At 33.5% G+C, this 27,623-nt stretch overlaps 4 protein-coding genes across 4 annotated transcripts in view; 3 read left to right on the forward strand and 1 right to left on the reverse strand.

Annotated features, from left to right (window-relative positions):
- Positions 1 to 10,634: 10,634 nt before the first annotated feature.
- On the reverse strand, positions 10,635 to 11,641 carry LOC132179474 (arabinogalactan O-methyltransferase 1-like). Its single transcript, XM_059592206.1, has one exon. The coding sequence runs from the start codon at positions 11,639 to 11,641 to the stop codon at positions 10,769 to 10,771; it is 873 nt and encodes a 290-aa protein (XP_059448189.1). The 3' UTR covers positions 10,635 to 10,768.
- A 3,567-nt stretch (positions 11,642 to 15,208) lies between these two features.
- Positions 15,209 to 18,286, forward strand: LOC132179475 (non-specific lipid transfer protein GPI-anchored 1). Its single transcript, XM_059592208.1, has 2 exons — positions 15,209 to 15,842; positions 17,838 to 18,286. The coding sequence occupies exons 1-2, from the start codon at positions 15,230 to 15,232 to the stop codon at positions 18,077 to 18,079; spliced, it is 855 nt and encodes a 284-aa protein (XP_059448191.1). The 5' UTR covers positions 15,209 to 15,229; the 3' UTR covers positions 18,080 to 18,286.
- A 1,874-nt stretch (positions 18,287 to 20,160) lies between these two features.
- LOC132179435 (ranBP2-type zinc finger protein At1g67325) lies at positions 20,161 to 25,212 on the forward strand. The gene is made up of 10 exons (XM_059592163.1): positions 20,161 to 20,347; positions 20,855 to 20,900; positions 21,630 to 21,745; positions 22,485 to 22,758; positions 23,207 to 23,277; positions 23,653 to 23,698; positions 23,785 to 23,894; positions 24,052 to 24,076; positions 24,190 to 24,341; positions 24,632 to 25,212. The coding sequence occupies exons 1-10, from the start codon at positions 20,339 to 20,341 to the stop codon at positions 24,632 to 24,634; spliced, it is 852 nt and encodes a 283-aa protein (XP_059448146.1). The 5' UTR covers positions 20,161 to 20,338; the 3' UTR covers positions 24,635 to 25,212.
- Positions 25,213 to 27,301: 2,089 nt separating this feature from the next.
- LOC132179349 (protein HIGH ARSENIC CONTENT 1, mitochondrial) overlaps positions 27,302 to 27,623 on the forward strand; it is a 10,506-nt gene continuing 10,184 nt past the window's right edge. The window contains exon 1 of the mRNA XM_059592052.1: positions 27,302 to 27,345. Coding sequence (XP_059448035.1) covers positions 27,323 to 27,345 — 23 coding nt within the window. The 5' untranslated portion in view covers positions 27,302 to 27,322. The remainder of the gene's footprint in view (positions 27,346 to 27,623) is intronic.

A 27,623-nucleotide genomic window follows, 5' to 3' on the forward strand; every position in this document is an offset into this window, starting at 1 on the left:
GATGGTAAAAGTGAGAAGTGTTTCAAGATAATTGGAACTTCAGCTTCTTTTGTATTTTCAATCAATTTCTCTTTCCAATTTTCCTTCAATGAAGCACTTATTTCTTTTTCATACTATACCTTCCATTTCACATCATATCTCTTTTTTTTTTCTTTTTTTTTCAATCTTTCCTTCTGATCCTTTTTTTTTTCATTTTTTTTTTTTCATCTTCTTTTGAATCATTAATCCACCAGAGAGTTAATTTGATAAAATTCATTCTTGAAACACTTGAGAAAGGGTTAAAAAAAAAAGACTAATTATACGGCTCAATGGGGTGACTAGTGACAGTGTATCATACAAAGAAAGTTGAAGCTCAAAATAAAAACAAATGGCCTAATCTCATCTCTCAAGGATTTGCATAGTTCTTCAATATTCATGACTTCAAGAGATTCAAGAGTGGCATAAAATATATGATTTTTGCATTCGGCCAAATAGAAGAATAATGAGACTATCACAATAAATTTATTTATGGACTTCCAAATGAAATATGATCTCATAAAAATTTACCCTCTACAAAGAATGATTGGCTCAAAACTCACAAAAGTTAGAAATCTCCACATTTGTTATCCTCAAGATATTCTAAATCACATATGTTCTTTACAAAGAGTCATGTTTATGTGGCTACGTGCATGTGTAATAAATTGAGCATGAAGGCAATGAAATTCTTTAGCAAAAGTAGCATAACAAACCTAAAACATAAAATTCATGCTAAAGAAGCAAAACTTCTTTTTTTTTTTAATTGAAAAATCTAAGCATAACACAACTATGTTTCCCCCAACCTAAATCAAACATTGTCATCAATGTGTTCATTCTTACCTCAAAAGGATGGTTGATAACAAGTACAAGGTGTAAAAATAAGAAAGATAGTACCTGAGTGAGCTCGTACCGCATGATTGCTCTCAGCAAAGAATTACGCATTAGAGCACATGAACACATGCCATAATCACATAGAAGGAACAAAGAACGTTAAAGAAGGAAATGAAAATTAAACTAACAAAATAAGAAAGAAAACGACATGGGCACATCAAGTTCAGACAATTAAATTAAGATAAAAGCATGAATTCCTAGAAGTAAAAAACAGCTTATCTGCAAAATGAACTACATGAAAACACACGCTCTGGCTAGATGGTATGTGTGAATTCCATCTAATAAAACATGAAAACACACGCTTTTTAATCCTTCCAAGTTGGCCTTCACCTCGGTTTGCAGCACATTAACACACGAATGTCGAGATATTTGGCAAATGAGAGGCATCCCATTTGCATACCTTGTATTTCTCCCACAAGCAGACATGCCTTCCACAATTCAGTAAATATGGACTTCGTGTGTAACTCTCTATGTGTGAGGCGAGTGAAATCTATAAATGAAAAATCAAAACAAATTAAGAATTATTAGTCTGAATATATAAAACTTGTGTAGTTCTATATATTCAGGCTAATAATTTTTAATTTGTTTTGATTTTTCATTTATAAAATTCACCCTAAACGACATTAAACTAAGGTGAATGCCAACTTAGAAGGATTAAAGATTTGTGAACAAAATTGATATGCAATCATCAATGTCTCCAGAATCCATGTATAAGAAGACCATATTGTATCGATTTTGTCCACAAATCATTAATCCTTCCAAGAAAAAAGAAAAAGAAAAAATGCTGAAACAATGGTTACAATGTTTGTAGACTAACGGAGAAAGTTGAACAAATGCTGAAACAAAAAAGAAAAAGAAAAAAGAAAAAATGAAATGATTGATATTGGAAAAGAGAGTGATAGAGCCCTGCCTTGATTTCTGGGCATCGGCATTGAACCCTGAGGGTGTCACAGCCCATAGGACTGGGAATGGGCTACTTATCATGCCATAATAATATATAATGAAAGTTGTGTGCATTCGTTTTTTTTTTTTTTTTTTTTTTTTTGTTTAATAATGTATGGAAAATAAAATAAAATTTAATCATGTGATTTCAATTTAATTTTTGAATTTTCAACAATTTCAGCAATAGATCCTTAGCTTTTCCTTTTCAAATAGGTCCCTCCATTAACTTACTTACCATCCAATTAATTAATTTAATGGTATGCCATAGAGAAACAACCTAGGCACCTAATTGTTGAAATTGAAAACCTAAAGGCTAAAGTAAAATCGCAATGAAAAACCTAAGAAGTAAATTTGATTTTTCCCATAATTGTCAATATGAATGAATATATTTGGTTAATTGTGGTATATATGCCTGCTATATTTCAAATTTGAAAGACATTGATTTCTCTGAATTGTTGTAACTCTGATTAATGTTAACTAACACCAACTGCAGTTGAAAATCTTATTCATGGGAGGGCACAAAAGCTCAAGAGAAGGCTACAAGAAAGACCAACTCTTAACTAAGGTTGTGGGCCCCGGATAATAAAGTATGAGAACTTTGGAGCCATTGATGCAAGGACCAGTTAATCTGATGTAAGTTGTGCATGCATTTATATATTCTCTTTTTTGTTTTGTAAAATCTCGCTAATAGATGTACTTGGGTAGTTGGCCACAAATACAATTAAAATGAAATGTAACAGCAGTGATACTAATATAATATCAAATGGGAAATGATTATAATATGTTATATGTTTAAGTTAGTAACTAAGCATGGAGATAAAATTCATGTAATATGTAATTAATTTGCCTTGTTCCATACTTTAACTTATTATTTGCTCTTTTCATTCTCAGTTAGAAAAATTTTGGCATTTTGTTCTCTCTCTCTCTCTCTCTCTCTCTCTCTATATATATATATATATATATATATATAGTCTTGAAACTAAAAAATGAGACCTTATGTAATTGTTTGGAATACATCACAGATTTTTTAAAAAAAAAACATCTTTGGGACAATGTTGACGGCAGTTATATGTCCGCTTTAAATCTTAAAATATACTTTTCTTCATGATCATATAGTAGATTAAACTTGCTGGGTCAGTTTTGTCTCATTAACAAAATGAAATAGTAGAAGAATTTGTTAAATTAAATAGTAATGAAAATAGATATACTATCATATTTGATATTTTATTGGATTAGTTTCGTCTCCTTAACATGCTCTAATTGAATTGAAATTTTACAGGTAGATATAATATTATGAGAAGAACATTTTAGACTTTCGTTTAACTCATTTTGAGTTCATTTGACTTAATTTTCATTGGTCCGAAATTTCTGGTTTATAAACTTTTTCATATTTGTTATTTGATATGTTCATACAACTTTTGATTGATTTAAATATGATACAATTAAGGGAGTATTCGGCAAATAACACATGGTTTCAATCTGGTTGTGAGTAGTGTTAAATGTGTATTAGTTAAAATTTAAAAATATTTTGATTTGTATAATAATTTTCGAAACCGTATACAATAATCTTGTTTTATCTTTTTTACGAAATTATTTTGTACTATTTTTGGATGCAAGAGTATGTCTTAATTCTTTGGTATTTTCAATATTTTTTTTTGGATGAATATTAAATATTCATTTATTTAAAATACAAGATAAACCCCCAAATTACAGCTAGGGTTACAGGAAATTCAACAATTGAAGAAGCAGTAACATTTTTTTTTTATCTTTTTATGGTTGATTTTATGAAATTTATATAATTATTATAACGGTAAACTAGAAGAAATGGCGAGGAACACTAGATGGAATTCTGTTGAAACTTTAAATGCAAGTAAACCTTAAGTTTGCTGGACCTCCCCACACCTTTTTGATTTTCGCATTTCAATTTTTAAACCCTGGAAGTTATTTGTGAATTTCTGTGTGTTCCCTAACATCCCTTTGTTTAAGGTTTTAATTTACCCAATGAATTGTTTAAGGTAGGGGTTAAATACATACGGGCCTAGATAATCTACAAAATCATGGGTACTAAGTATCATTCTAAGTCACTATTTTTGTGATTGCCTTTCTGATATTTGCAACTCTAGATGAACAAGTATATCAGCTTAAAATTAACCATATTAAGTTGCAGCCATTTACAGCACGCATTGCAAACATAGAGGCCATGAATTTGATCCACACAGCTTAAAATAATTTACATACCAAAAAGCCGTAGCATAAAATTTCAATATGGGTAATGGACAGTGGTCAATTTTTTTATGGGCATGGTAATCAGAAAGGCAATCACAAAAATAGTGACTTAGAAAGATACTTAGAACCCATGATTTTGCATATTATCTAAGCCCGTATGTATTTAACCCCTACCTTAAACAATTCATTGGGTAAATTAAAACCTTAAACAAAGGGATGTTAGGGAACACACAGAAATTCACAAATAACTTCCAGGGTTTAAAAATTGAAATGTGAAAATTAAAAAGGTGTGGGGAGGTCCAGCAAACTTAAGATTTACTTGCATTTAAAGTTTCAACAGATTTCCATCTAGTATTCCTCGCCATTTCTTCTAGTTTATCGTTATAATAATTATATAAATTTCATAAAATCGACCATAAAAAGATACAAAAAAATGTTACTGCTTCTTCAATTGTTGAATTTCCTGTAACCCTAGTTGTAATTTGGGGGTTTATCTTGTATTTTAAATAAATGAATATTTAATATTCATCCAAAAAAAAATATTGAAAATACCAAAGAATTAAGACATACTCTTGCATCCAAAAATAGTACAAAATAATTTCGTAAAAAAGATAAAACAAGATTATTGTATACGGTTTCGAAAATTATTATACAAATCAAAATATTTTTAAATTTTAACTAATACACATTTAACACTACTCACAACTAGATTGAACCCATGTGTTATTTGCCGAATACTCCCTTAATTGTATCATATTTAAATCAATCAAAAGTTGTATGAACATATCAAATAACAAATATGAAAAAGTTTATAAACCAGAAATTTCGGACCAATGAAAATTAAGTCAAATGAACTCAAAATGAGTTAAACGAAAGTCTAAAATGTTCTTCTCATAATATTATATCTACCTGTAAAATTTCAATTTAATTAGAGCATGTTAAGGAGACGAAACTAATCCAATAAAATATCAAATATGATAGTATATCTATTTTCATTACTATTTAATTTAACAAATTCTTCTACTATTTCATCTTGTTAATGAGACAAAACTGACCCAGCAAGTTTAATCTACTATATGATCATGAAAAAAAGTATATTTTAAGATTTTAAGCGGACATATAACTGCCGTCAACATTGTCCCAAAGATGTTTTTTTTTAAAAAAATCTGTGATGTATTCCAAACAATTACATAAGGTCTCATTTTTTAGTTTCAAGACTATATATATATATATATATATATATATATATAGAGAGAGAGAACAAAATGCCAAAATTTTTCTAACTGAGAATGAAAAGAGCAAATAATAAGTTAAAGTATGGAACAAGGCAAATTAATTACATATTACATGAATTTCATCTCCATGCTTAGTTACTAACTTAAACATATAACATATTGTCTAAATATATAACATATTGTCTAGTCGGCTGTTCAAGTACAAACATCCACATGATCCATAAGATCCATGGTACTTTCTCAAAAAAATAATTACATCACACTGGAAGCTGCATTGTGAGTGAAGTCTTGTGAGGGAGCTGCTATGAGGAATACATCGAAGCTCACCAGGAACCACCACCAGAAGGCCTTCCCAAAATAAGACCAAAATTATAATAAGAATACATTCAAGCAAGCAAAATTAGACTCTACAAACTCTGCAGATAAGCCTTCAGCAACAAATCTGCTGGCAAATTCTACAAAGATACTAAAATCAAATTCACTTTTAGTGCAGATAAAATTTTCAAATAAAAGTAGGCAATTTTTTAAGATTAAACTGAACACTTATGCATCAATTTACTTACCTTAACTTGTTCATTTCGCTCGGCAACTCATCAAGTATCCAGTTCACTTTTGCTTTCTGAACCATACATAGAAACATATCTCTAAGGTTTTAGTCTTGAAGTGCTTTCATAGCTAACTCATAATATTCGTTTGGTAGGGCATCACAAATCTGGTGTAGGTCTTTCATGGCTTCCGCAAGTAACTTATCATCATCTGTTAGGGTCGTCGGCACTGCTGCGTCAACCATGCTTTTCTCAGTCGGTGTTTTGAATTTTTTTGCTGGGTTGCTGCTGGTATCATCAAGGTTGACGTCGTCCATTGGTCGTTTTTCTCTGTGTCTGTTATCCAAAATCCTAGGCCCGCCGACGTTGTTGTGGGGTTCGTTTGCAAGAAGTACATTAAGCATATCGTAATTTTTACAGACTTGTTCATGAGTTCTGTCGGGAGATACCTGGACATGAAATTCCAGTTGTAAGAAACAATTAAAAACTATTTGACCTGAAAAATTCTAGGAAAAATAAGAAAGAAAAGTTTTACCACCACAGCGGTCCTGATGTTCTCGACATTGTAGCTGATTGTTCTCCCAGCATCAGCCAAATCTTTGGCTAACTTAAACTTGCTTTTCATTTGCTTAAACTTCTTAGTTAACTAAGTCATTCTTAGATTTGTTCTTCTAGTACGAAGTTTAATTTGTGGAAGTACTAGCTCCCATTCAAGATTACTACGGGTGATTGCTTCCCCCTTCGTCACTTCAAAAATAATATTTACTAAAATTTGTTCTTCTTCCGCGATCCAGACCGGATCTCTGTGACCAGCCATGTGTGCGTGTGGGGCAGTGATTTTCAGGGTTTGAAAGGTGTTTGGGTAGTATGCATCCAAAAAGAGACGACTGAGATAAGAGAGAAAAAGTTATTCGATACTCTATCCCATTTATTTCATTTGGGTGATCATGCAAAACATGTTAAAGGTTAAAGGTTTTTTTTTTTTTTTTTTGATAAATAAATATGTACGTATATCAATTTCAAAGGTTATTTGAGCACATTCGATTGCAAATAACAAGTGATAACGAACCAAGATAAATATCTGAAAAATTCAAGCGATTGTTTTAATCTTTTTTTTTTTAATCAATTAGATATTATTGATTTCATTTCATCCTAATTAAATATTTGTTATCTTGTATACAATATCTACGAAACTAAAGCTAGCAAGTTGGATTTAAGCAAAAACTTATTTGAAAATTTTAAACGTAACGCTTAAGAATTGCTTCATGTAATCCATATAACATTTGTTAGATCTCAATTTTGATGAGATCTTGTTGATATATTTTTTTTAATAAAAAAAAACTTACTTGTTATATTTTTGTAATATCTTTGCAATTTTTATTTTGTTTTTTACTTGTTATATTTTTTATGGAACTCAATTTTGATGAGATCCATAACAATTTTCGATACATGAGCATATCAAATAACAAATATAAAAAAGTTTATAAACAGAAATTTCGGGCCAATAAAAATTAAGTCGAACGAACTCAAAATGAGTTAAACGAAATTCCAAAACGTTCTTCTCAAAATATTATATCTACCTGTAAAATTTCAATTCAATTAGAGCATGTTAAGGAGACGAAACTAATCCAATAAAATGTCAAATATGACAGTATATCAATCTCCATTACTATTTAATTTAACAAATTCTTCTATTATTTCATCTTGTTAAGGAGACAAAACTGACCCAGCAAGTTTAATCTACTATATGATCAGAGAAGAAAAAAGTTTATTTTAAGATTTAAAGCTAACATATAACTGTGTTTTGGTTGTTCAGGTGCAAAACATGTTAAAGGTCAAAAGTTTTTTTTTTTTTTTTTTTGACAAATAAATATGTACATATCTCAATTTCAAAGGTTACTTGAGCACATTTGATTGCAAAAAACAAATGATAACGAACCAAGGTAAATATCTGAAAAATTCAACAATTATTTTAATCTTTTTTTTTTTTTAATCAATTAGATATCATTCATTTCATTTCATTCTAATTTAATATTTGTTATCTTGTAAAAATTCTAAACATAACCCTTGAGAATTGCTTCATGTAATTCATATAACATTTGTTGGGATATCAATTTTGATGAGATCTTGTTGATATATTTAAAAAAAAAAAAAAAAAAAAAAACTTATTTATAATATCTTTGCAATTTTTATTTTGTTTTTTTATATATAATAGAAAAATTGGGGTATCTTAGGCATTTTTTTTAAAAAAAAAATTAACGAAAAATTATAACGGAATGAGGTAATATTATAAGTTAAAAACTCGAGGGATTGAACTTTGAAGAATTGAAAATTGGTGAACTAAAGCTTATAAAGAACAAAATAGATTAAGAAAATATTCATCTAACATCATGTTTTCATGTTTTAAACTAGTTTGGTTGAGCCAAAAAGTCTGATCAAGAGACAAATATTTATCTGTGAACATTGGATTAGTTTAAATTGTTTCGAGTGAGTAGGTCTCTTTCTTAAACATGCAGATATATTAACATAAAAACCAGATATCAGTGAAAATTTAACGAAAAATCGGGGTATTTTGTTTATTTAAAAAAATAACAAAAAATCATATCGCTAAGCGATATAAACAAAGAATACATCATTGGAAGTGGATTCAAGGTGGTGAAGAAAATCATCAAGGACAAAATTTATTTAGAAAATTGTGTTCCAATTGTATTTAAGCAAGTACTTATTGATGAAAATGATCTTTGGCTATACATTTCAAAAACATATCCAAAAGATGAGTATGCGGATGAGAAACTGACAATCGTAACAGCAAAAGAGTCTTTTGTTAATAACAATGCAAACATGATATCTCTATGGCTAGATAGTATGTATGAATTTAATAAACAGTGTTTTCACAAATTTTATATATGACAGTATACCAATATTTAATAATATTCAATCTATCAATTTGCTTCACTATTCTATCATGTTAGCTTTTCAATGAATGCAATGAAAGTATACTAATACAATAAATTCATAGGGCAAGAGCTCCATGATAAGAGATAAGTATCTTGAATTTAAAATTATTTAAAGTAAATTATAATGAACTGAGTTTAATTTAAAAACAAGTTTTGACATTTCTAGGTTGAATAAACTATTATTCAATTTGCAAGCATTTTGTCAATTAGCTGCTATATTACCGATTTGTTCCACACAGGTTTGTTTCATGAAATTAAATATTTAAGAGAGACAAGATCATCATTGTTTAAAATAGAGTATTGTTTGTATAAAGATTGATAAGTTTTCTCATATTTTTCATTGTTTCATTAAATATCAGGAGTTAGCAGTAAGTTAGTCATCCAATGCTACAATTACTCCAATGAACATCGATATGAGCTGCAACCTAAGGAAAAAGTTGAGCTTCTAGCAACCTACTTTAAGTTGAGAAGTTGTGAGTTTAGCGATAGTGTACTCGTTGCTAGTATAATGACTAATGAGCCATGTTTATTTTTTACAAGTCGCCATTTGGAAAAGATAAAACGAGAAGTATAAAAAAGGTAATAGTTTTTTGTTGTTGGTTATAGAAATTTTTTATCAACTTATAAAATCAAATCTATTTTCATATCTAAAAAAGATTGATGAATTAAACTTTGAAATTTGCTTGAAAAACACTAAAACACAAAGATGATGACATGTCAATTATGGTATGTTGAAGCTACTCTCTTTTATCGATTATGTTATAATTTTATGAAATTATTATTGGGTGACCTGGCTTGAATCATAAACATGACCTGGATCATAAACCTATTATTTAGAACATACAAATCATCATTTTTTTTTTTCCATACAAATCATCATTTTTTTATTATTATTATTTTTTTCTTTTGTGTCCAATATTGTGACAAAATGTGTCCGATTTCCGGTCCATAACAATTTATATAAACACTTTTTTTGGCTTGAATCTCTATATGCACCTACCAATCACTAGTCACCGTCCATTTTTGTAGAAAATGCATTTTTCGAACCGCAAGCTGAAAATGGTATCTCATATCAGACTTTTTTTCAAAATCTCCAAATAGACCAAATCCCATGAGAAAACATACGAGAATGATTAGCACAAGTACTTTTTCATCGTTCTAGTAAAAACAATTCAAACTAAAGACATAAATTTGCTACAAACTACTTTGTAGATAATTTATACAAACTCATATAATAAAATGACAATTGTCCATTAACTATTCAAAAAATATGTGAAAAATATGTGTTAATAAAAAATCATATACTTCTCACTTGTTAAGGAACACATGTTACTTTTTTTAATAAATCAGTTTGTAGCAAATTTTTATTCCGAACTAAAAGTTTTATTGAAAGGCCAATGTTTTGCCCAAATTATCTAAATATAGTACATACGTGCAGTATACAAATAAAATAGAAAAGAAAAACCCATTTTTCAAGTATAGTAGTTTGTTAAGGGTATTATAATTTTGGTTACAAAATTTTTTAGGTGTTCATAATTAATAAAATAATTTTTTTAAAAAAAATGTTTAGCTTATCCTTTAAACATTTTTCTTTGAAGTAATAAGTAACTAATGCATTACAATATTACTTGTCACTTCAACCTGATCATCTCATGAGTAAGAAAGACCAATAGATATGTAGACATACTTAGAAATTCATTTTATGTCGCTCTAAGAATAACATGAATATTAAAATTACTAATTACTCAAAATTTCACTCCCCATTTCATGAATTATAGTCATAAATTTGACTTAAAATAGACTTAGATTCTCTCAATGCTGCAACCTTTTATTAAATACCGTAGCTAATTCTATTTCATTAAATAATATATAGTCTCTACAAAAGTAGACAACAAATACGACGGTAACAACAGTGACCACCAATTCCCCCCACCCCTCAAGCAGCCCTCTATGCATTCTAGCAAAAGCTAGCACCGTTGCTAGCACCATCGCTCACGTTAGCCACAGACGGTATCTCAAAGTGCCAAAGCCTCCCTACGGCCTTGATCAGGTTCTTCCTGCACAGGAACTCCTCCGCGTACACCTTCTCCACCTTCCGATCAACATCGTGGAGGAACACATGAGTCGCACCGGATCCCTTCCTGTTCCTCGCCATCACGGCCGCCGAGAATATAGCGCCCATCCGACCTGGCGCCTCTGCGAAGTACCCACGCGGTGCGTCGATCATGATCAGGTCCCACTCCTTCTCATAAACCTCGTCTGGCAAGTTGTCCAGGGCCAACGCGCATTGTGTATTGCCACGGAGGACCCCATTCGACGACGAGCACTGCGGCTCCGACCGGTAGGAGGATAGCAGCTCATCGGCCTGGGAGAGCTGCGTCCGGTATGGGACCGTGTGGGCCCGGAGGTACGGCGCGTCCTTGAGGACGGTTTGGACCCACTTGGGATCCTCCTCGAGGAATAGCGTGGTGCCATGTGGGTTGAGCGAGGTCCACATGAGTGAGTCGTGGCCAAGCCCGAAGACGAGGAAGTTGCAGGGGGCGCGTGACTTGAGGATCTCGAAGGAGACCGTGATCTCACCCAGCGACTGCTGTGGTACCACCCGTGACGTGGCGTAGTGGATGATGGCTTCGAGCTGGGTCGGCGTGGGCGAGTAGTTGGCCACGGCACAGCTTCTAGAGCCGCCGCCTGCGAGTGAGCAAAGTAGGGAAGTCTCCCTAATTGGACCGTATCCGATGAAGCTGGAGACGAGTAGCATGCCGCCGATTAGACCGGCCAGGGCCACGCCAATGAGAAATGCCTTCTCCGGTAACGAACGACGACTCTTCATGCTTTCCCGTTACTTTGGTATGGGAGGTGAAGAAAATAATAAAATGACATTTCAGGAAAGAATTGTAATATAGAATGAGACAAATATACCCTTGCAATTCGGACTGGCGCACACCTTTCAAAGGGTGTTTTTTTAATTTTATTTTTATATTCAATATGGAAAAGGAGAAAAGGTTCGTTTCAAAGGGCTTTGATTTTTTCTTCTTTTACTGGTTTTCGGTGCGAAAGGTCATCATGTCCGACAAGTTCACGTTGGGACGGATACTTGGAATCTTTTGGGGGGTCTTCAATGTCTAATTCCTTATCTTGAAATACCACGTGGACTGTCTAGAGTCTCGTATCCCAAATTCCTAGCGGGTTGTAGTTTGATTTTTTCCAACATAAAATTCCAAATAAATCCAGAAAGTCATAAATGGAGGTTGATTTGTCTCAATTTGTTAATTATGATATGACGTAAAAATAAAAAATAATTTTTGAATATTTTATGATTGGAATTATTTATTAATATTTTTAATTTAAAAAGAGAAAACAAGAAAATAGGAAAACAGTTTTATCAAATGAAGAACAATAGATTTATGCCTAATTAAAGCATTTATTTATTCAGTGAGGTGAGGCTAAACCGTTTGGGTCAAGTATTAAAGATGAGAACCAATGGAAGTCACAACCTACTCGCACTTACTTGAGTTAACTAGTTAAGTTTGTTGTGTTATATAAAAGATTATGAAAATGAAACCAAGCACTTGTAAAATATGATTATTATCATACTTAATATGCATATTGATATGAAAATCAAACAATAGAAATATTAAATATACCATTTTTGATAACGTCTTGGGATGTTTCACAAGTCTTCCAAGGGCCCAATACTAGCTCAACGTCAATCCTTTACTTCCGATTTCTAAAACCCATCAAGTATGAGAACGACAGTCCAAAGCCACTCGTACTGAAGTTGATAACTTGGGCTAGACGTTCAGATGACAATATCCCAAGTCGTCCACCTTTTCAACCCGTCAATTGCGATATCTAGAAGCCACTTAAGGTCACTGGCGGGCTGGCGGCTAACTGAGCGTTGTCATCATGTCATGGGCAGGGGTTGACCCTGACACGTATCTTCCTGTTGAGATGGGATCATGGATCAGAGGAGTGGCCCAAAGCAAATAAAAGATAAGAATCATACAAATGGGCCAATTTAGGTCCAATAGGACTTTTTTTTTTTTTTTTTTAATTTTATTTTAACAATGCCCACACACATTTTCGTATATTCAATGATGTTAAATGAGTCCAACTCAAATAACTTTTGCTATCCATGTCTTAGATTTAGTCTGCTATCCGTATCTTAAATTTAGTCTGATCAAAGTTGTAACACATCAGTCCCATATTAGGAATATAAGAAAAAGCTTACATAGAGTGGGTAGTTTACAAAGATAATTATAGGTGTTAAGTCTCACATTGTCTAGTTACTAGGTAAAAATAAGCTTTATAATAAATTCTAAGGAAGCTCCAAATTGACTAGTCCTTTTGGGGTGATAGCGCAGATGTGGCTAGCGCTTTTCCCTAGGTCGTTACAAGAGTAAATATGTTATTTAACTGTATTAGTACATGAGTTAGCGAAAAATTGAAGTTATAGATAGCACATGATTGTAATAATTATATATGGGTTAGCGAAAGATTGATGTCATAGATAGCACCTGATTGTAAGAATTTTTGTTTGTATCTATAACTTTGTAACTTCATAGCATGTGGCTATAATTTTTGCAGAGCTTCATACTTTGTGCTATAAGAGCTTTATGCTCGTGATATTTAATCAATTAAATTCTCAGATTTTCGTTAAAAAAAAATTCGCTCGACACGATTTAAATTTGGATAAATGATGTGAAACTTATTCATTGTAAATGATTAAAACAATTAATTAAAATAAATGATACAAGTACAAATGAATAAGTTCCACATCATGTTGGTTTACTTCTCTTTATAAAAATTTTAATATCCCTAACATTTCTCTTAAGCTAGTAAACAATACTTGTATAATTTCAACTTGATTTGTTAAACTCATGTGAGGTCATATATATTTGTGACGTAAAGGATTGCTCATCAATTTTTTTTTTATTATTTTTTTAGAAAATAATATTGACCTATAACTTCATTATTTTTTGATCCCTATGATTTACTTTTTATCATAAAAGGTCTCTTTGGTTTGCTTAAAGACGAAAATGGTCCCTTCATCAAAATTTCGTCCAAATTTAATGGAATGCCCCATCAGCACCAATCACGGTTTGAGATGTGTCTATATAATTAATTAAAAAATAAAATATTTTTTTTCAAAAAAAAATTAAAAACATTAAAAAATATTAAAAAATTATATACCAAGGGCCATGGGGGTGGTTCGGCCACCTTCAAATTGGTCGGTCTGACTCATTTGGGGGTGGCCGAACCACCCCATGGCCAAAGACTACCCTCAAATGGCCAAAGCCACCCTCAAATTATTATTATTATTATTTTTAATTTAATTAAATATAATTTTTTTAAAGTTTTTAATTTTTTTTAAAATTAATTAATTAATTGTGTGAACACGTGTTAAGCCGTGATTAGTGCTGACGTAGCGTCTGTCAAATTTTGGATGAAATTTTGACAGATGGATCATCTTCGTCTTTAGGCAAACCAAAAGGATATCCTATAATAAAAAGTAAACCTTAAAGGTCAAAAAATAAAGAAATTAAACCATATGATTGAATAAAGTATTTAGCCCTAATAGATATTAGTATTAACATATCTATGCTATAATAATAATAATAATAATAATAATAATAATAATGTAGAATAATATATTAATTTATGTAAATTCTATAATTTTATAGTGTAAAATTAATCTTAATTTGCTTGGTAAAAAAAATATAAAATATAGCTTGAGCTCATCTTGTTTAATTAAACTAGCTAAACTCAAATAAAAAGCGAATTTAATTGATTTTTGTGGAGCGGAGTTTTAACAAATTTAAAATAGGATTGAATCGGGTAGGATCGATTTCTACACCAGAAGGAGTCAAGTCGAATTTAAATATATATTTTTATGTGTAATTTTAAAAATTATACTTTTATGTGAAATTATTTCATTGTGCTGAAGTAAGAGCGTAAATAAGCCTGAATTAGTCTTTATTTAAAAAATTAAAAATAAATTAACACTATCTCCTCAACCGTATAAAACAGTGGTGATATAAAAATATATAATTTATGGCATTAATGATGTTTTATTATATTTACTCAAGTCGATTACTCAAACGTCAAATCTATGTCTAGTGGCCACACTAATCGAGGACGTCACTTTCTCATCCGTTTATCTCCGTTCAATTATCTGTATGTTTAATCGCAGCCGTCCATGCTTTGAAATCACAAGCCCCACATCAACAAGAACTTCTATTCGTTTCTCGGTAAAATCAATCGGAGCTTTGAATGATACATGCACATATCACAGCTGCCACGTCGCGCCTAGTGCGAAACGTGTTCGGGTAAAGCTGAACCTCATTTATGGCAATAGTCCTCTTCTACAACCGTCAGCTTGTTCCATTGGACAATTAATTGCAGCCCAACAACCCAAATGGGCTTCCATTTAGACCTCGGCTGTGCCACCCTGTCTAATTTTGCTGGGACTGCTATACAAATATCTGAACCGTCCAATGCGAAGCGGCGCAGACGGGTCGGCCCAGATGCAATTAAAACCTCTGCTTCACTCTGCTGCTTGCCATCAATAGCCACCCACCTATCTCCAACCGTTCTGCGCCCGTTGTTATATAGCAAAGCCCCGCTGGAGATGTTCATGCGTTCAAAGAGACCCAAGAGGATAAGCAAAATGAAAGCCCAGTCGTCCCATCTCATCGCCCTCTTCTTCTTTTTCTTCTTCTTGCTCTTCTGCGGTTTTGCTGCAGAAGCTGGTGAAGCGCTAGCAGGCCTGGCAGATAAGTGTAGCAAAGATTTTACTAAGGTGGTGTCGTGCCTGAACTACGCGAAGGGGATTGCGAATACACCCACGAAGGATTGCTGCACTTCGGTGAAGGAAATAAGGGACGATGATCCGGTGTGCTTGTGTTACGTTATCCAGCAGACTCACAACGGTAGCGAGCAGATCAAGAGTTTTGGTCTCAAGGAGGAAAGGCTGCTTCAGCTCCCTACTGCATGCAGCCTGAAAAACGCAAGCGTTACTAATTGCCCCGGTAAGCGTTACTAATTGTTCTTCATGTCAAATCCCAGTGTTATAGAAAAATATTAATGGCTTACTAGCGGCTGGCCGGTGTCAGATCAAGTGATTTTTGCTGCTATTTAATTAATTAAGCTGTCTGTCAATAAACTCGTTGATATCTTGAAGCAAATAGGTGTGGATCTGGTCCGTGTTAGGGAGAGAATTATGCTGTCAAGTCATTGAAAAAAGTTAAATGATAGAACACCATTTAACACTAATTACTTGTTCAGCTAGGATATTGTGAACTCACATAGTAGTACTAGTAACCATTCAGTTTCTGTGTTTGGAAAAGGGTCGGATCGGACCGGATTCAAAAATTAAAAAAATTATTTTCAAAATTAATTTTAACGCTCTTACTTTTTATATCAAAAATAAAATTTTAATTTGTTTTACAAAACATTCTTATTTTTTTTCTCATATCAATTAAATTTACTACAACTCCCTTTTTTTCATTCTATTGCTGAACACAGCCTATGAGCTCCACAATCAACATGCAATCACAATAAGTCTCTCTCCCTCATTTATGAGTTACAAGTTTCTTTCATATTCACCTCACTGATCATGCTTGCGCACGAGTCATTTACAAATGTAAATTCAAAAGAATCATGCGTATATATTAGAGTTGCATCAATTATAATTCACCGAATGCAACTTTATTCTAAGAGCCACCTAATATATACTGTACACTCTTTGCTTGAGCCAAACTCTAAACATGTGAAGTACCATGACACTAGTTTAAGCAAAAGCTAAACTATATATTGTGTTTAAGAGAGAATTACCTGCTAGCTAGACTTATCAAAACCATATTAATATTATACATGTTTCGACACCCCTCTAACTCAAAAACTCAAAAACTCAAAGTAATGGGTTTCGGTTCAATTTTTTTATACATATTAATTATTCACTTAATTTTTTTTTTTAGTGTGAGAACTCACACGCACACTCACAAGAGTTTGGGTATCAAGTTTTGTTAGAATATTAATTTATATGTGGTAGTTCTTCTAAAGCCGTAAGGGATTTCGCACCCCTCTTTACTATATATGTCCCAGCAGTGCATGCTGGTGGCAGAGCAATTTTACTTGGCTCTTCCACAGTCACAATTGTCGGAATTATTTCACCTCCCATTGTTGGGCAAACCTCCAATTTTGCAATTTCCACATGTATATTATTTTTGCACAGAAGATATTTTATTGATTTTTCATTGTAGCTAAGTCAAAGCCAGAAAAAACAAAAAGGAATAGTCCAATCTACCTTAAGAGATTGGACAAACTGTCTCCTGTTTTCATTCAATGGAGGACAGTAACGTTGGGTGGTTAGGGAGATGACATTCAATGTTTAGTGGTGCACTATAATGACTTTACCTAATTTATTGACAACTTGTTGGGCGATGGTTAATTAATTAATCAACTTTGTTTGTTAATCACTAGGGAAAAGATATCTTTCTAGCTATCATTTCTCTCAAATGCAAAGGAGAACTGAAATTTCCACACATAGAAAGAATATCTACACCACCATATCTCAGCTTGTAGGTGCGTCAGAATCAACTTGACAACATATATATGGCAACCTAATCAATGCTTGGAGTAAAACAGTTTTTATTAAATGATCAAGGAAACAAAAATGACTTGACAATTGCTTTAATTACTTAGCTTTTCTTGCTTATGTGTGTATGTGTTTTTGGTTTATGGGAAAGTGACAATAACTTTATGCTCAGTTATATAAGTAGTTCTTTGTCTTCATTTTCTTTTAGGCCTCGTGTAAAAGCATAATTAAGAAGATAAAGAAGTTCCAATCCTAACTTTGAGCTTTTGTTGCTCTTGCTTTCTCTTTAGTCTTTACTAAAGCAAAATGAAGAAAGAAAGATACTTTGTATATATTATTGCTTTCCAGATATAATGTTAACTTTGCTTGTAAGATTTTTCTTTCTTTTTGTATGCTAACTTTGCATTGTGCCTTTCTGTTTGGACAGGCCTGCTCGGACTATCTCCTAGCTCCCCAGACGCTGCCATCTTCACAAATGCTTCAACGGCAACACCCACTCCATCGACAGGAACATCATCGTCACAGGAGACAGCTAAGGACTCCAATATTGGATCTGGGCTTGGGCCCAACTCGGCTGGGCTGATCGCGACGGCTATAACCATCCTCTTTCTCTTTGCTTTCCCAGTTGGGTCTCCGTCTGCCGCTACCTTCGAGTTGGGCAGTACATGAGGATTGAGAAGTTTCACCTAGCTCGGAGTAGCCAAGCTTCCTTTTTTCTCCGTTGTTGTAATCGACCTTTCAGGACTTAGAATACTTGATTTGTCTTTGCATCATGTTGTTTTGGGTGACTCGCTTTTACATTTATCTTGATTTGCTATGTATGCCGTAATTAGCAACCTTTTTCTAAATTGAGGGCCTCTGACATTGGGTGTGCTACCGCTAGTGTTGCAATTTATTGAACTATTTCAACCAAGTAGTTATTAGTTAAGAGCGAAATGGGCTTTTTTTCTTCACTTTCTTAGAAGCGGTAGAAAACAAAGCCCTCCAATAAGAACTCTTTGGAAAAGGAAAAGGAAAAATGCTGATAGTACGTATAATGCTAAACTGGTTTCACTTCCAACTTAATGTGGTTTTTCATAAGGTGATACTAGGAGTAATGCTATAAGTCTTCTTAGAGTCATCTCAAATGTGATGTGGCTTTTAAAATTATCAATAGATCATAAGTCAATAAATCGATCGCATCTCAAATTGAAGAGTGATTTTAAAAGTCACATCACATTTGAGATGATTATATGAGAACTTTAAGAAGACTTATAGCATTACTCTCCTAGCGGTTAATCAGCAGTTAGCGGTCAACCGTTTTTTCAAAGAAAAAAAAAAAATTTGTGCTTTGCTCGGCTCGTTATTCTTCTTGTTTAGCTGAACTCGCCTGCCAGGCAAGCCGAGTACTCTAAGCTTGGTTCGCCCAGCATAAGTCAATATTTAAAAGATTAGGGAAGGACATGTGTTTTATACAGATGAGTGACTGTGGAAGTGGTCATTTTTTTTTTTTTTTTTTCGATGGGGACAAACAAAAGGCAATTGAAAACACTTGTAGTTGTCCGTGTGGGAGTATGGGACAAGGCCAAGAGGCAAATTGAAAACCCCACTCTCCACACGTCAGTTTCATGCACAACTCAATTTTTAAAAACTTAATATTACATTATATAACATACAAACAATATAATTTTATTCTATATTAAATAAATTATATACAATTAATATATATTCACTAATGTTACTTAATAAGTAATATATATATATATATATATATATATATATATAAAGCGATTAGTGATTAGCGGTTTTGAAGGTTAGCGGGCAGTTATTAAGTGCCCACCTTTTCACCACTAGTTTTCATACCTAACTCGGTCCATGTGGCATACACTTGCTAAACAAATGAACTGCACCAGTGGAAACGTACTGGCAAACAATAATTTCATTCAAGTTGGTTTGTGTGTGGACCCATAGACAAATATTCTCTACATATCCTCTCATTTTATTAGGATCGATGGCACAATAAAGATTTTATTTTATTGAATTTTAATTTTGTACATAATACCATAAAATAAAATCTTATAAGACCTATTATCATTTCAATTCTAAAAACCTCTAGAAACTAGAACCAAAATCCAAATTTAAAATAACAAATAAGAGCTATGTTTGTTGGACATTTTCTCTTACAAATAATTTCTTCATTAGTATTCGTTATATTTATCTTAATTAATTTTTTTGTTCATTTATAATGAATTAGTTACACATTAGTTTGGTAAGTTTTTCTTGTTAAAAAATTTGATACCCATAACATATATTTTTTTTTATAATATTATTTTTAATTTTCTAACAAGAACATCTTAAGTATTTAAGAAATGAAATGGAATCATTGTAATTGTAATACTTAATATAAATATGTGTGTATGTATAAAGAATATATACATACTATAATAAATACTTGTATAGACTTCATACTAGATTATTTAGATTATTGTAATAAACATATATTATAGATCAATGATAAAATTAAGCTCAACTCTGATTTGAAAGAAAATTAAACTAATCAAACTTAAACATTAAATTATAACTTCGGCTCAACTTATATAGCCTAACAAAATATTCTGAAATTGCTTAAGAATTAGTGGATTTTAGTCCCATCAATTTTAGGAGCAAGTAGAGAAATCCTTCCCATTCTCCCTTTTACTTGTTAAAAAAGAAAAAAGAAAAAAGAGAAATCCTTATCCACGGCCCTACTTCATCTTCATCCAAGTGAAAAACACAAAACGGTGCGTGTTGTGTACCAAACTCACGACCCAAGGTCCCAAACAACCGAATGCTCGAAAACCCTTGGCATCTTATCGAGGCTCGTGACGCTCGTCCCTGTTAGCCCACCGTCGTTCTCTCGCGTTCGAATCTAGAGCAAGGTCTCGCGTTTCTCTTTCACTCTTAATCGCCATGTCTCAGGTGATTCTCATACAATTCGTTCATTTATATCTTATCTGCTTCTTCGTTTTCCCTCTCTCGGCTTTTAGTTTCGTGCTTTTTTGCTACTCCGAACCCTAGCAAATCCTAGAGGATAAGCATCTCAACAAGAAGATGGAACCTATTGTTTTTAATTTATTTATTTTTATCGATTTGAATCTATTTTAGTTCATGGATTTCCTTTTTGATCAATTTAATGTGTTTGAGGATAAATATAGGTTTGTTTGGATGTTGTGGTAGTCTCAGGGCGTGTTTGGTTGCGCATAATTAGATTTTATTGGGAGTGTGAAATTTTTGGCTTCGTTATGGTGTTAAAAGATGGTTACGAATTTATTAGCTTGGTTTTAGAATTGAAGCCTTTAATTTCAATTATAAGTTCACAGTTCCGAGCAACCAAAGACAGCTTCAGGGTTTTGGAGCATTGAGTCGAGTGAATTTCTGTAGCTAGCGAATAACTGTTCTTTTTTTCTTTCTTTTTTGGCGCTTCAGGTTGACAACAGAAATTCTTCGGCATCCAAGCGTGCTAGAACTGATGGTAGGTTTTGTTTTATGTGGTTGTTGTATTTTTCAAGTTTGGTGTTAATCTTAATGCATATGATGTTTCCATTCAATGAACATGGATGGTTTTATGTCCTTTGCAATCTACTTCTTTTGCTAGGAATCTTATTTAAGTTTTATTTATCTAATGGGTTAAATATGAATTGGAGTTTAGGGCTTGTAAATTATATACCAAATAAAGAATATTGGTCTGCACACAATACATTCACTAGGTGGTTGAATTTAGGAAATTGCATTTGCCCATAATTTAAGTATTGTCCCTGGCTCAAGTTGAAAATTTTGAGTGACATGGCTTGTTTCTAGGATGTTAAGAATCGCCAATCACAAGTGGTAAAAAAAGTCTGGTACATCTGACAATTGACATAAAGTACGGACATGGCGCGCGCACACAAAAAAAAAAAAAAAAAAAAAAAAGATCGGATAGGCATGATATACATAGCTACTGACCAGTATTAGGTTTCAGTTACTATCCAATAACTCTGCAGCCTCTAGGTATGATATACATAGCATATTATGCATTAACACTCTAATAGCAGCTGGACTACATTTGTCTGGTGATATTTCTCATTGAAATGGTTATTGCTTTAATGTTACTCATTCTCTTCTGAGAATAGCTTACTTACATTAATTATTTAGCTTTGGTGGTGATAGTTCTTTCCTTTTTGGTGCTGATGTTGGGTTGCATCCATTAACGTGTGGCTTGTAGGTAGTCGTAGAGAAGATGATTGGACATGCCCTAGCTGTGGTAATGTCAATTTTTCATTCAGGACAACTTGCAATATGCGTAATTGCACTCAACCAAGGCCTGCTGATCATAACTCAGTAAGATAGAAACTAAAGCTACTCTATTTTCTATTGGATTAATGGTTACTAGATGATTTTACTACAAATCAGACTGTTGTTTGTTGTGTGGTTTACTTATTACTTAAAAACTCGAGCGTTTCATGTGTTTGTATGCATATTTTGTATGATTGTTTCCTTTATATATCATGGTTGCTGATACATGCATTAGTTTAACATTACTTTAATCAATGCTGTATCATTATGTTTGATTGCATGTGTTTGTTTGCGAATTGGGTTAATATCAAATTTTAATTTTAAATCATTTCCAAATACTTACTTTCCCATACTTATCAAAAAAAAAAAAAAAACTTGCTTTTCCATCAAGCTTTCAGAGATTTTAACAGAGATGTAATCTTTTCAGTAAGCAAGAATTTGGGCAAGTGGCAAGATAGATTCTTGGACTGTATATGTGAATTTTTTCAGGAAGTTTTCATTTTTATTTTTTGCTTTATTTTGTTTGAAGTATAATACTTGTAAATTTTTCTTTTCTTTTGATTGTGATGGAGGTAGCCTCTTTCTTTCAGCGAGCTGCCGATAGCCTTCATTTTAGTGTATTGTATTTTTAGGCTCATTATGATCTTGTTGATTAGGTTGATATCTAGTACTTAATGGTTTACTCTCTGCGTGCTGATTTTGGTTCACCTTTCTCACTTTGCTGTTTCAATTCATTTCAATTGTCATATATTCTAATGATTTAATTTATGGTCTCTCTTTGCAGAAATCTGCTGCAAAGCCTGTGCAAGCCCCACAGGGTTACTCATCCTCAGCTCCTTATGTAGGTTCTGCTGCACCCTCTTCAATGTATCTGGGTGTGCCGCCCTATGGTTCTTCTCTGTTCAATGGATCATCTATTCATCCCTATGATGTACCTTATTCTGGGGGTTCAGCGTACCACTACAACTATGGCAGCCGCCTTTCTGCTGGCAGCCCTTACAGACCTCTACCTTTGTCTGGACCAACACCTTACTCAAGCGGATCTATGATGGGAAATGGTATCTTCTGCCAAATTTGTTCTCTTATGAAATTTACAATCCCTCTTTTCCAAAGAACAAATAAATTGAAGTTCTAGATGAAATTATTGTTTATGATTCCATCATGGTCCATGTTACCACTACTTTGCGGGCATCAAGTTTTTATTTTATTTGGGATTACTGCCATTCATATTTTCTGTAGTGTGTGTAATTATGGGAAGCCTCTTGTATAAGCTAGTGTTAGTGGCTCAATCAACTTTTCAAATTCTTCTAAATCCTGTGACTTCCCCTTTTTTCCTTGAACCGACTCGGGCCATATATTTTTTTGGCATATTTGGATGGTTTCATTTCTCATGATGGAATGAGGTGGAAATGAAGAATACCTTCAATATTTGAGTCTTTCTCTTTGTGATTACGTCTTGTATCTATTCTTAATGATTTATTTATTTTCTTTCTTGTCCTTTTCCAGGTGGGATTTATGGTATTCCCCCTTTGATGGATCGTTATGGCCTGGGCATGCCCATGGGCCCTGGCGCAATGGTATGTTGCTGAGATTACTCCATTATCAAGACTAGGAATTCGGGATACCGTGCAACATTTTATCTTAGCTTTTTATATATATGATAGTTTATTGGAATCTGAGATTCTCTGCAGTGATTTTTTTTTGCATGTGCATTCAGTTTAATTATGTTTGTTGTAATAAGTACTGTTATGCTTTTGTCACGCCTCTTAACAGGTGGCTTTTCAGAGCCCTCCCTCTTTTGGTGATTCACTTGCACACTTTTGGTAGAAACATAAGTAATAGACACATATAGGTTGCACTGTAGTTTCATCTTTAATGGGGCATATAGATTTTGCTGAATTTTGTGTGTACCAAGATGTAGGTTAGAATTAATGAGCTTTTTATTTGTGCAGGGGCCAAGGCCGGGATTTTTTCCAGAGGATAAATCTCAAAAAAAAGGTGCATGTCTTAGTCAATCATTTTCCACTTGGAGCTTCCTTGTGAACTAATTTTGTTTTTCTTTCCCTTTCTAAATGATCCTCTAGATGCAACACGTGATAATGACTGGACATGTCCAAAGTGTGGAAATATCAACTTTTCATTTAGAACGGTTTGTAACATGAGAAAGTGCAACACACCAAAGCCCGGATCCCAGGTCCGTGCTGCATTATCACACACCATGTGATGGTCTTTATTTTAAGCCTTTCTTTGCAATTGACACCATAATTTACATCTTTTCTGAATATACCTCTCTTTTAGAATATATATATATAATTTGTTTGATCTGAAAGAATGTTCTCTTGCTTATGCAGGCTGCCAAATCTGAAAAGAATTCTAGTAAGTTGATAAGATGCATCTTTGCCTATTAAATGCCTTTACCTTCTTTTAGATCTGTAATATTTCTGGATTCATCTTGCAACTATGACACTCATTTTTCTGTTGCCTTTCAGAACAAAAGATGCCCGAGGGAAGCTGGAAGTGTGAGAAATGTAATAACATAAACTATCCATTCAGAACCAAGTGCAACAGACAGAACTGTGGGGCTGACAAACCGGCTGAGTCAAACAAGTCACCTTCACCAACGCCAGATGAAGATAACCAGGTTTGTGGTGTGACATTTTCTCTGTATCTCCATTTGTTGCTTGAAATTGTCACCAAGTTTAATAAGAATTTCTGTACACACAACAAATGTGATAAATATTCAATTTTGCATTTTTTGTGGGTCACTTGCAAGGGTTACCTCTTATCACCCCCCCCTCTCCTCACCAACCCCAACCCCAAAAAAGAAACCATTTTCTTGTGTTTTTTTTTTTTTTTTTAATTGTAGTTATTTTTATTTTCTTTTATATTTCTTCATTGCATCCGTTAATTTGCAATTGTCTACTGTTCCAGTGAGTACTAGGACATGTTTGAGGGTTGAGAAGGTCCAGAGTTGTCGTCCAGCCTTGCTCAATGTGGGTGTCTGAAAGTCAGTCTTGTCGTCCTCATGTTGCCGCGGTTGTCGAGTTACTCTACCTTCTAATGATCTGTGTCAAGTTGTTGTATTAACTGCAATGGTATTTGAGGTCTCTATATTGTTCTGATGCATTATGTGTCAGCCAGCTTAATCTGGCGAGGATTTACAGGTTGGTTCTGGTTTCTGTAGCTAGGATTTCGTACTTTGCAATCAGCTCATCTATCCCAGTGGGTATGCTAGATAAGTTATCAGGGGCATAAGCTTACTGCAGGCTGCGTTTTCTAGTTTTCATTTCATTCTAAATTGTGTCTGTGCCGTTGAAGTATCTTTGTTTAACAGATGCTTATGTTTAGAAGCCTATGACGTTCCTAAGTTCCAAAGATCATGTTAAATTTGGGGGACTAGAAAACGTGTCTTACTAATTTGTCAGTCACTTTTCTGATGGGTACACATGTTGCAGTCTCACTTGTTCTTGTTTCATGATTACAAAAGAATTGGTAGGGTGGTTGGTATTTGGCATTAGACTCATTTCTGGGTCGTTGAGAGTAACACATCCTGTTACTTCCATTGAAAAATTTGCAGTGTATTTAGCCACATTTTTCAGGCAAGCTACATTAACATTTAACATGAATATGAGTATATGACACATCAGGCTGCATGGGTCCTTGTGTTTTCTTATCTTACAAGGTTAGGGCTTCATATCTTCATTGGCTTTTAACGCCCCCTTCTCTCGGAGAGGATCCTCTCCATTTTATTTGAAATGTAGAGTATCTATATAGTGTAAAAAGAAGGATAATATTGTAAATTTTGCCCTTCAACTTTAATGTTAAGACAATATTATCCTTCATTTTACATTAAATTGATACTCTCAATTTCAAATGAAAATGGAAAGGATCTTATTCCCCTTCTCTCGCCACAATAGTTGACGGTTTGAAATGTGAAATGTCTTGGCTGGGTTGTTCATCACATTCTTTTTGAACTCTACGGGCTTCCGGGTTGAAGTTCGAAGTCAAATTACTGTACCCAGAGGTTTCATTAAAATTTGATTTCCAGGGCATAATTTCCTTTCTGTAGAACATTTCTGGCAGGACTTTGTTGCAAATTTTACTTGCGAGGAGTGGAACTACTTGGTTGGTTACCCTGCCTTGCCTAATGTGCTTTCGTGATCGAGTCGATGTCATGTGTTGTTGACTAATAAAAGAAATATCACATAATTGGGCCCAAGTAGAGACGGAGAAAAACTGATAAGGAAATTATGTCACAATTCTCTTGTGCTTTTCCATTTTTTGACAGACTTCAGTTTTCAATTGGAGAGATTAAGTCCTGTTCTTTGAATATTTGTAAATTGAGACCTTTGCTACCATTTTCTTTTCGTTCAAATATATAATAAAAACAACATAAAAATGCAATTTTATCAGTTAAAAATAAAAAATAAAGCAACGTTTGGTTGCCCAGCCACGTGGCCATTCTGGGTTGGGTGACCATACCCAACCCTAGTTACTCTATTTTTTTAATCTTCTTATCCAAGCGAGGGCAATAATTATAAGGTTTCGATCCCTATAAAAAAAAAAAAAAAAAAAGGCTTGGGTTTGGATTTCATCGAATTGAAAACTTTATAGTTTCAATTATAAAAAGCGCAAAAAAAGCAAAGGGCATAATGCCGGTGCCGACCTATCATTAAACGTTGTTAGTTACTGCATCTAGCAATTAACTGAATTCGAAAAACAGAATAGAATAAAGTCCAGAGTCGAAGAAAATCCTGGTCAACGTCTAATGTTCCATCTGCACGTAGCGCCTGACCGCAAACACGTGTAGGTTTAATGCCCTATTGTCTTTTTGGTTTACTTTTGTTTCATTTTTAAATCGACAAAAAATATATTTATAATATATAATACAAAGGCACCTATACATTTGCGCGGTGCATCCATAAGCACGAATCTATTAATAATATATAATCAAAACGAAGACTTAAGATTGGGAAAACATTTAAACAACTCACGTTACAGCTCCATTGTAAGTAAACGACATTTTCCCTCCTACTTTAGATATATGCGTGCAAATATATCATTCCTTTTACTATATTTTAAATGGCTACAGAATTTTTAATAGATAATTTAATTTTCTCTCATTTCTTATGGTTTAAGTTATACAATAAGTAAATATTTATATACAATTATTTTATTTCATTACAATTCGATGTGAGTTTTGTAGGTTCATTATCATTAGTTAATTCACCAAAATTGTTTTATTGAATTACTAATCACCGCTTACATAACTTGAATAGATATAGGTTATAAACTGTAGTCAATGAGAGAGAGAGAGAGAGAGAGAGATAGGACTTGCATTATAAAATATCAGGGGACAACTATTTTTCATTTCTAAAATCTCCAACTTGTAAAGAACAAGCTTTATTTATTTATTTTTCTAATAAAAGCAAACTTTTTAAAAAAAATTGTTTGTAAATATAATTTATAAATAATGATCAAAGTCAACGGAAATGAACAAGCAAGCAAGCATGGATCACCTTTATATATAACCCGTACTCGTATTTTGCAATGTGTTCGCCTGGAATCCTAAGGCCTTCATAGTGTCGGAAAAGCTTTTGCCATTTCTTACCAAAAGCATTCATGGATGCCACGGCCACCAAGGGGTAAGTGTCACAGCCGTGACATGGCTGTCATGGTGGCAGCTTGGGTTTGCCAAACACCCTTGCTGACCACCATGCCCTGGCATGAGGGAGGCATGCTTTGGGCCAAGATGAAGGTTGGATTTGTTCCAGCCCTGCTGATTGTTTGGTTGGGCGATGGCCCATGCATTGTCAAGGTGCTTGGGCATGCTACTGTTGGCCCAAGAGCTACTGTGGGGCGCATGGGTGCGGGGATGGCTTGTGTGAGTGGGCTGGGCGTGGCCCAGGCCCTTTGTATGCTT

The sequence above is a fragment of the Corylus avellana genome, chromosome ca4, assembly GCF_901000735.1.
Source record: "Corylus avellana chromosome ca4, CavTom2PMs-1.0".
Classification (NCBI taxonomy): domain Eukaryota; kingdom Viridiplantae; phylum Streptophyta; class Magnoliopsida; order Fagales; family Betulaceae; genus Corylus; species Corylus avellana.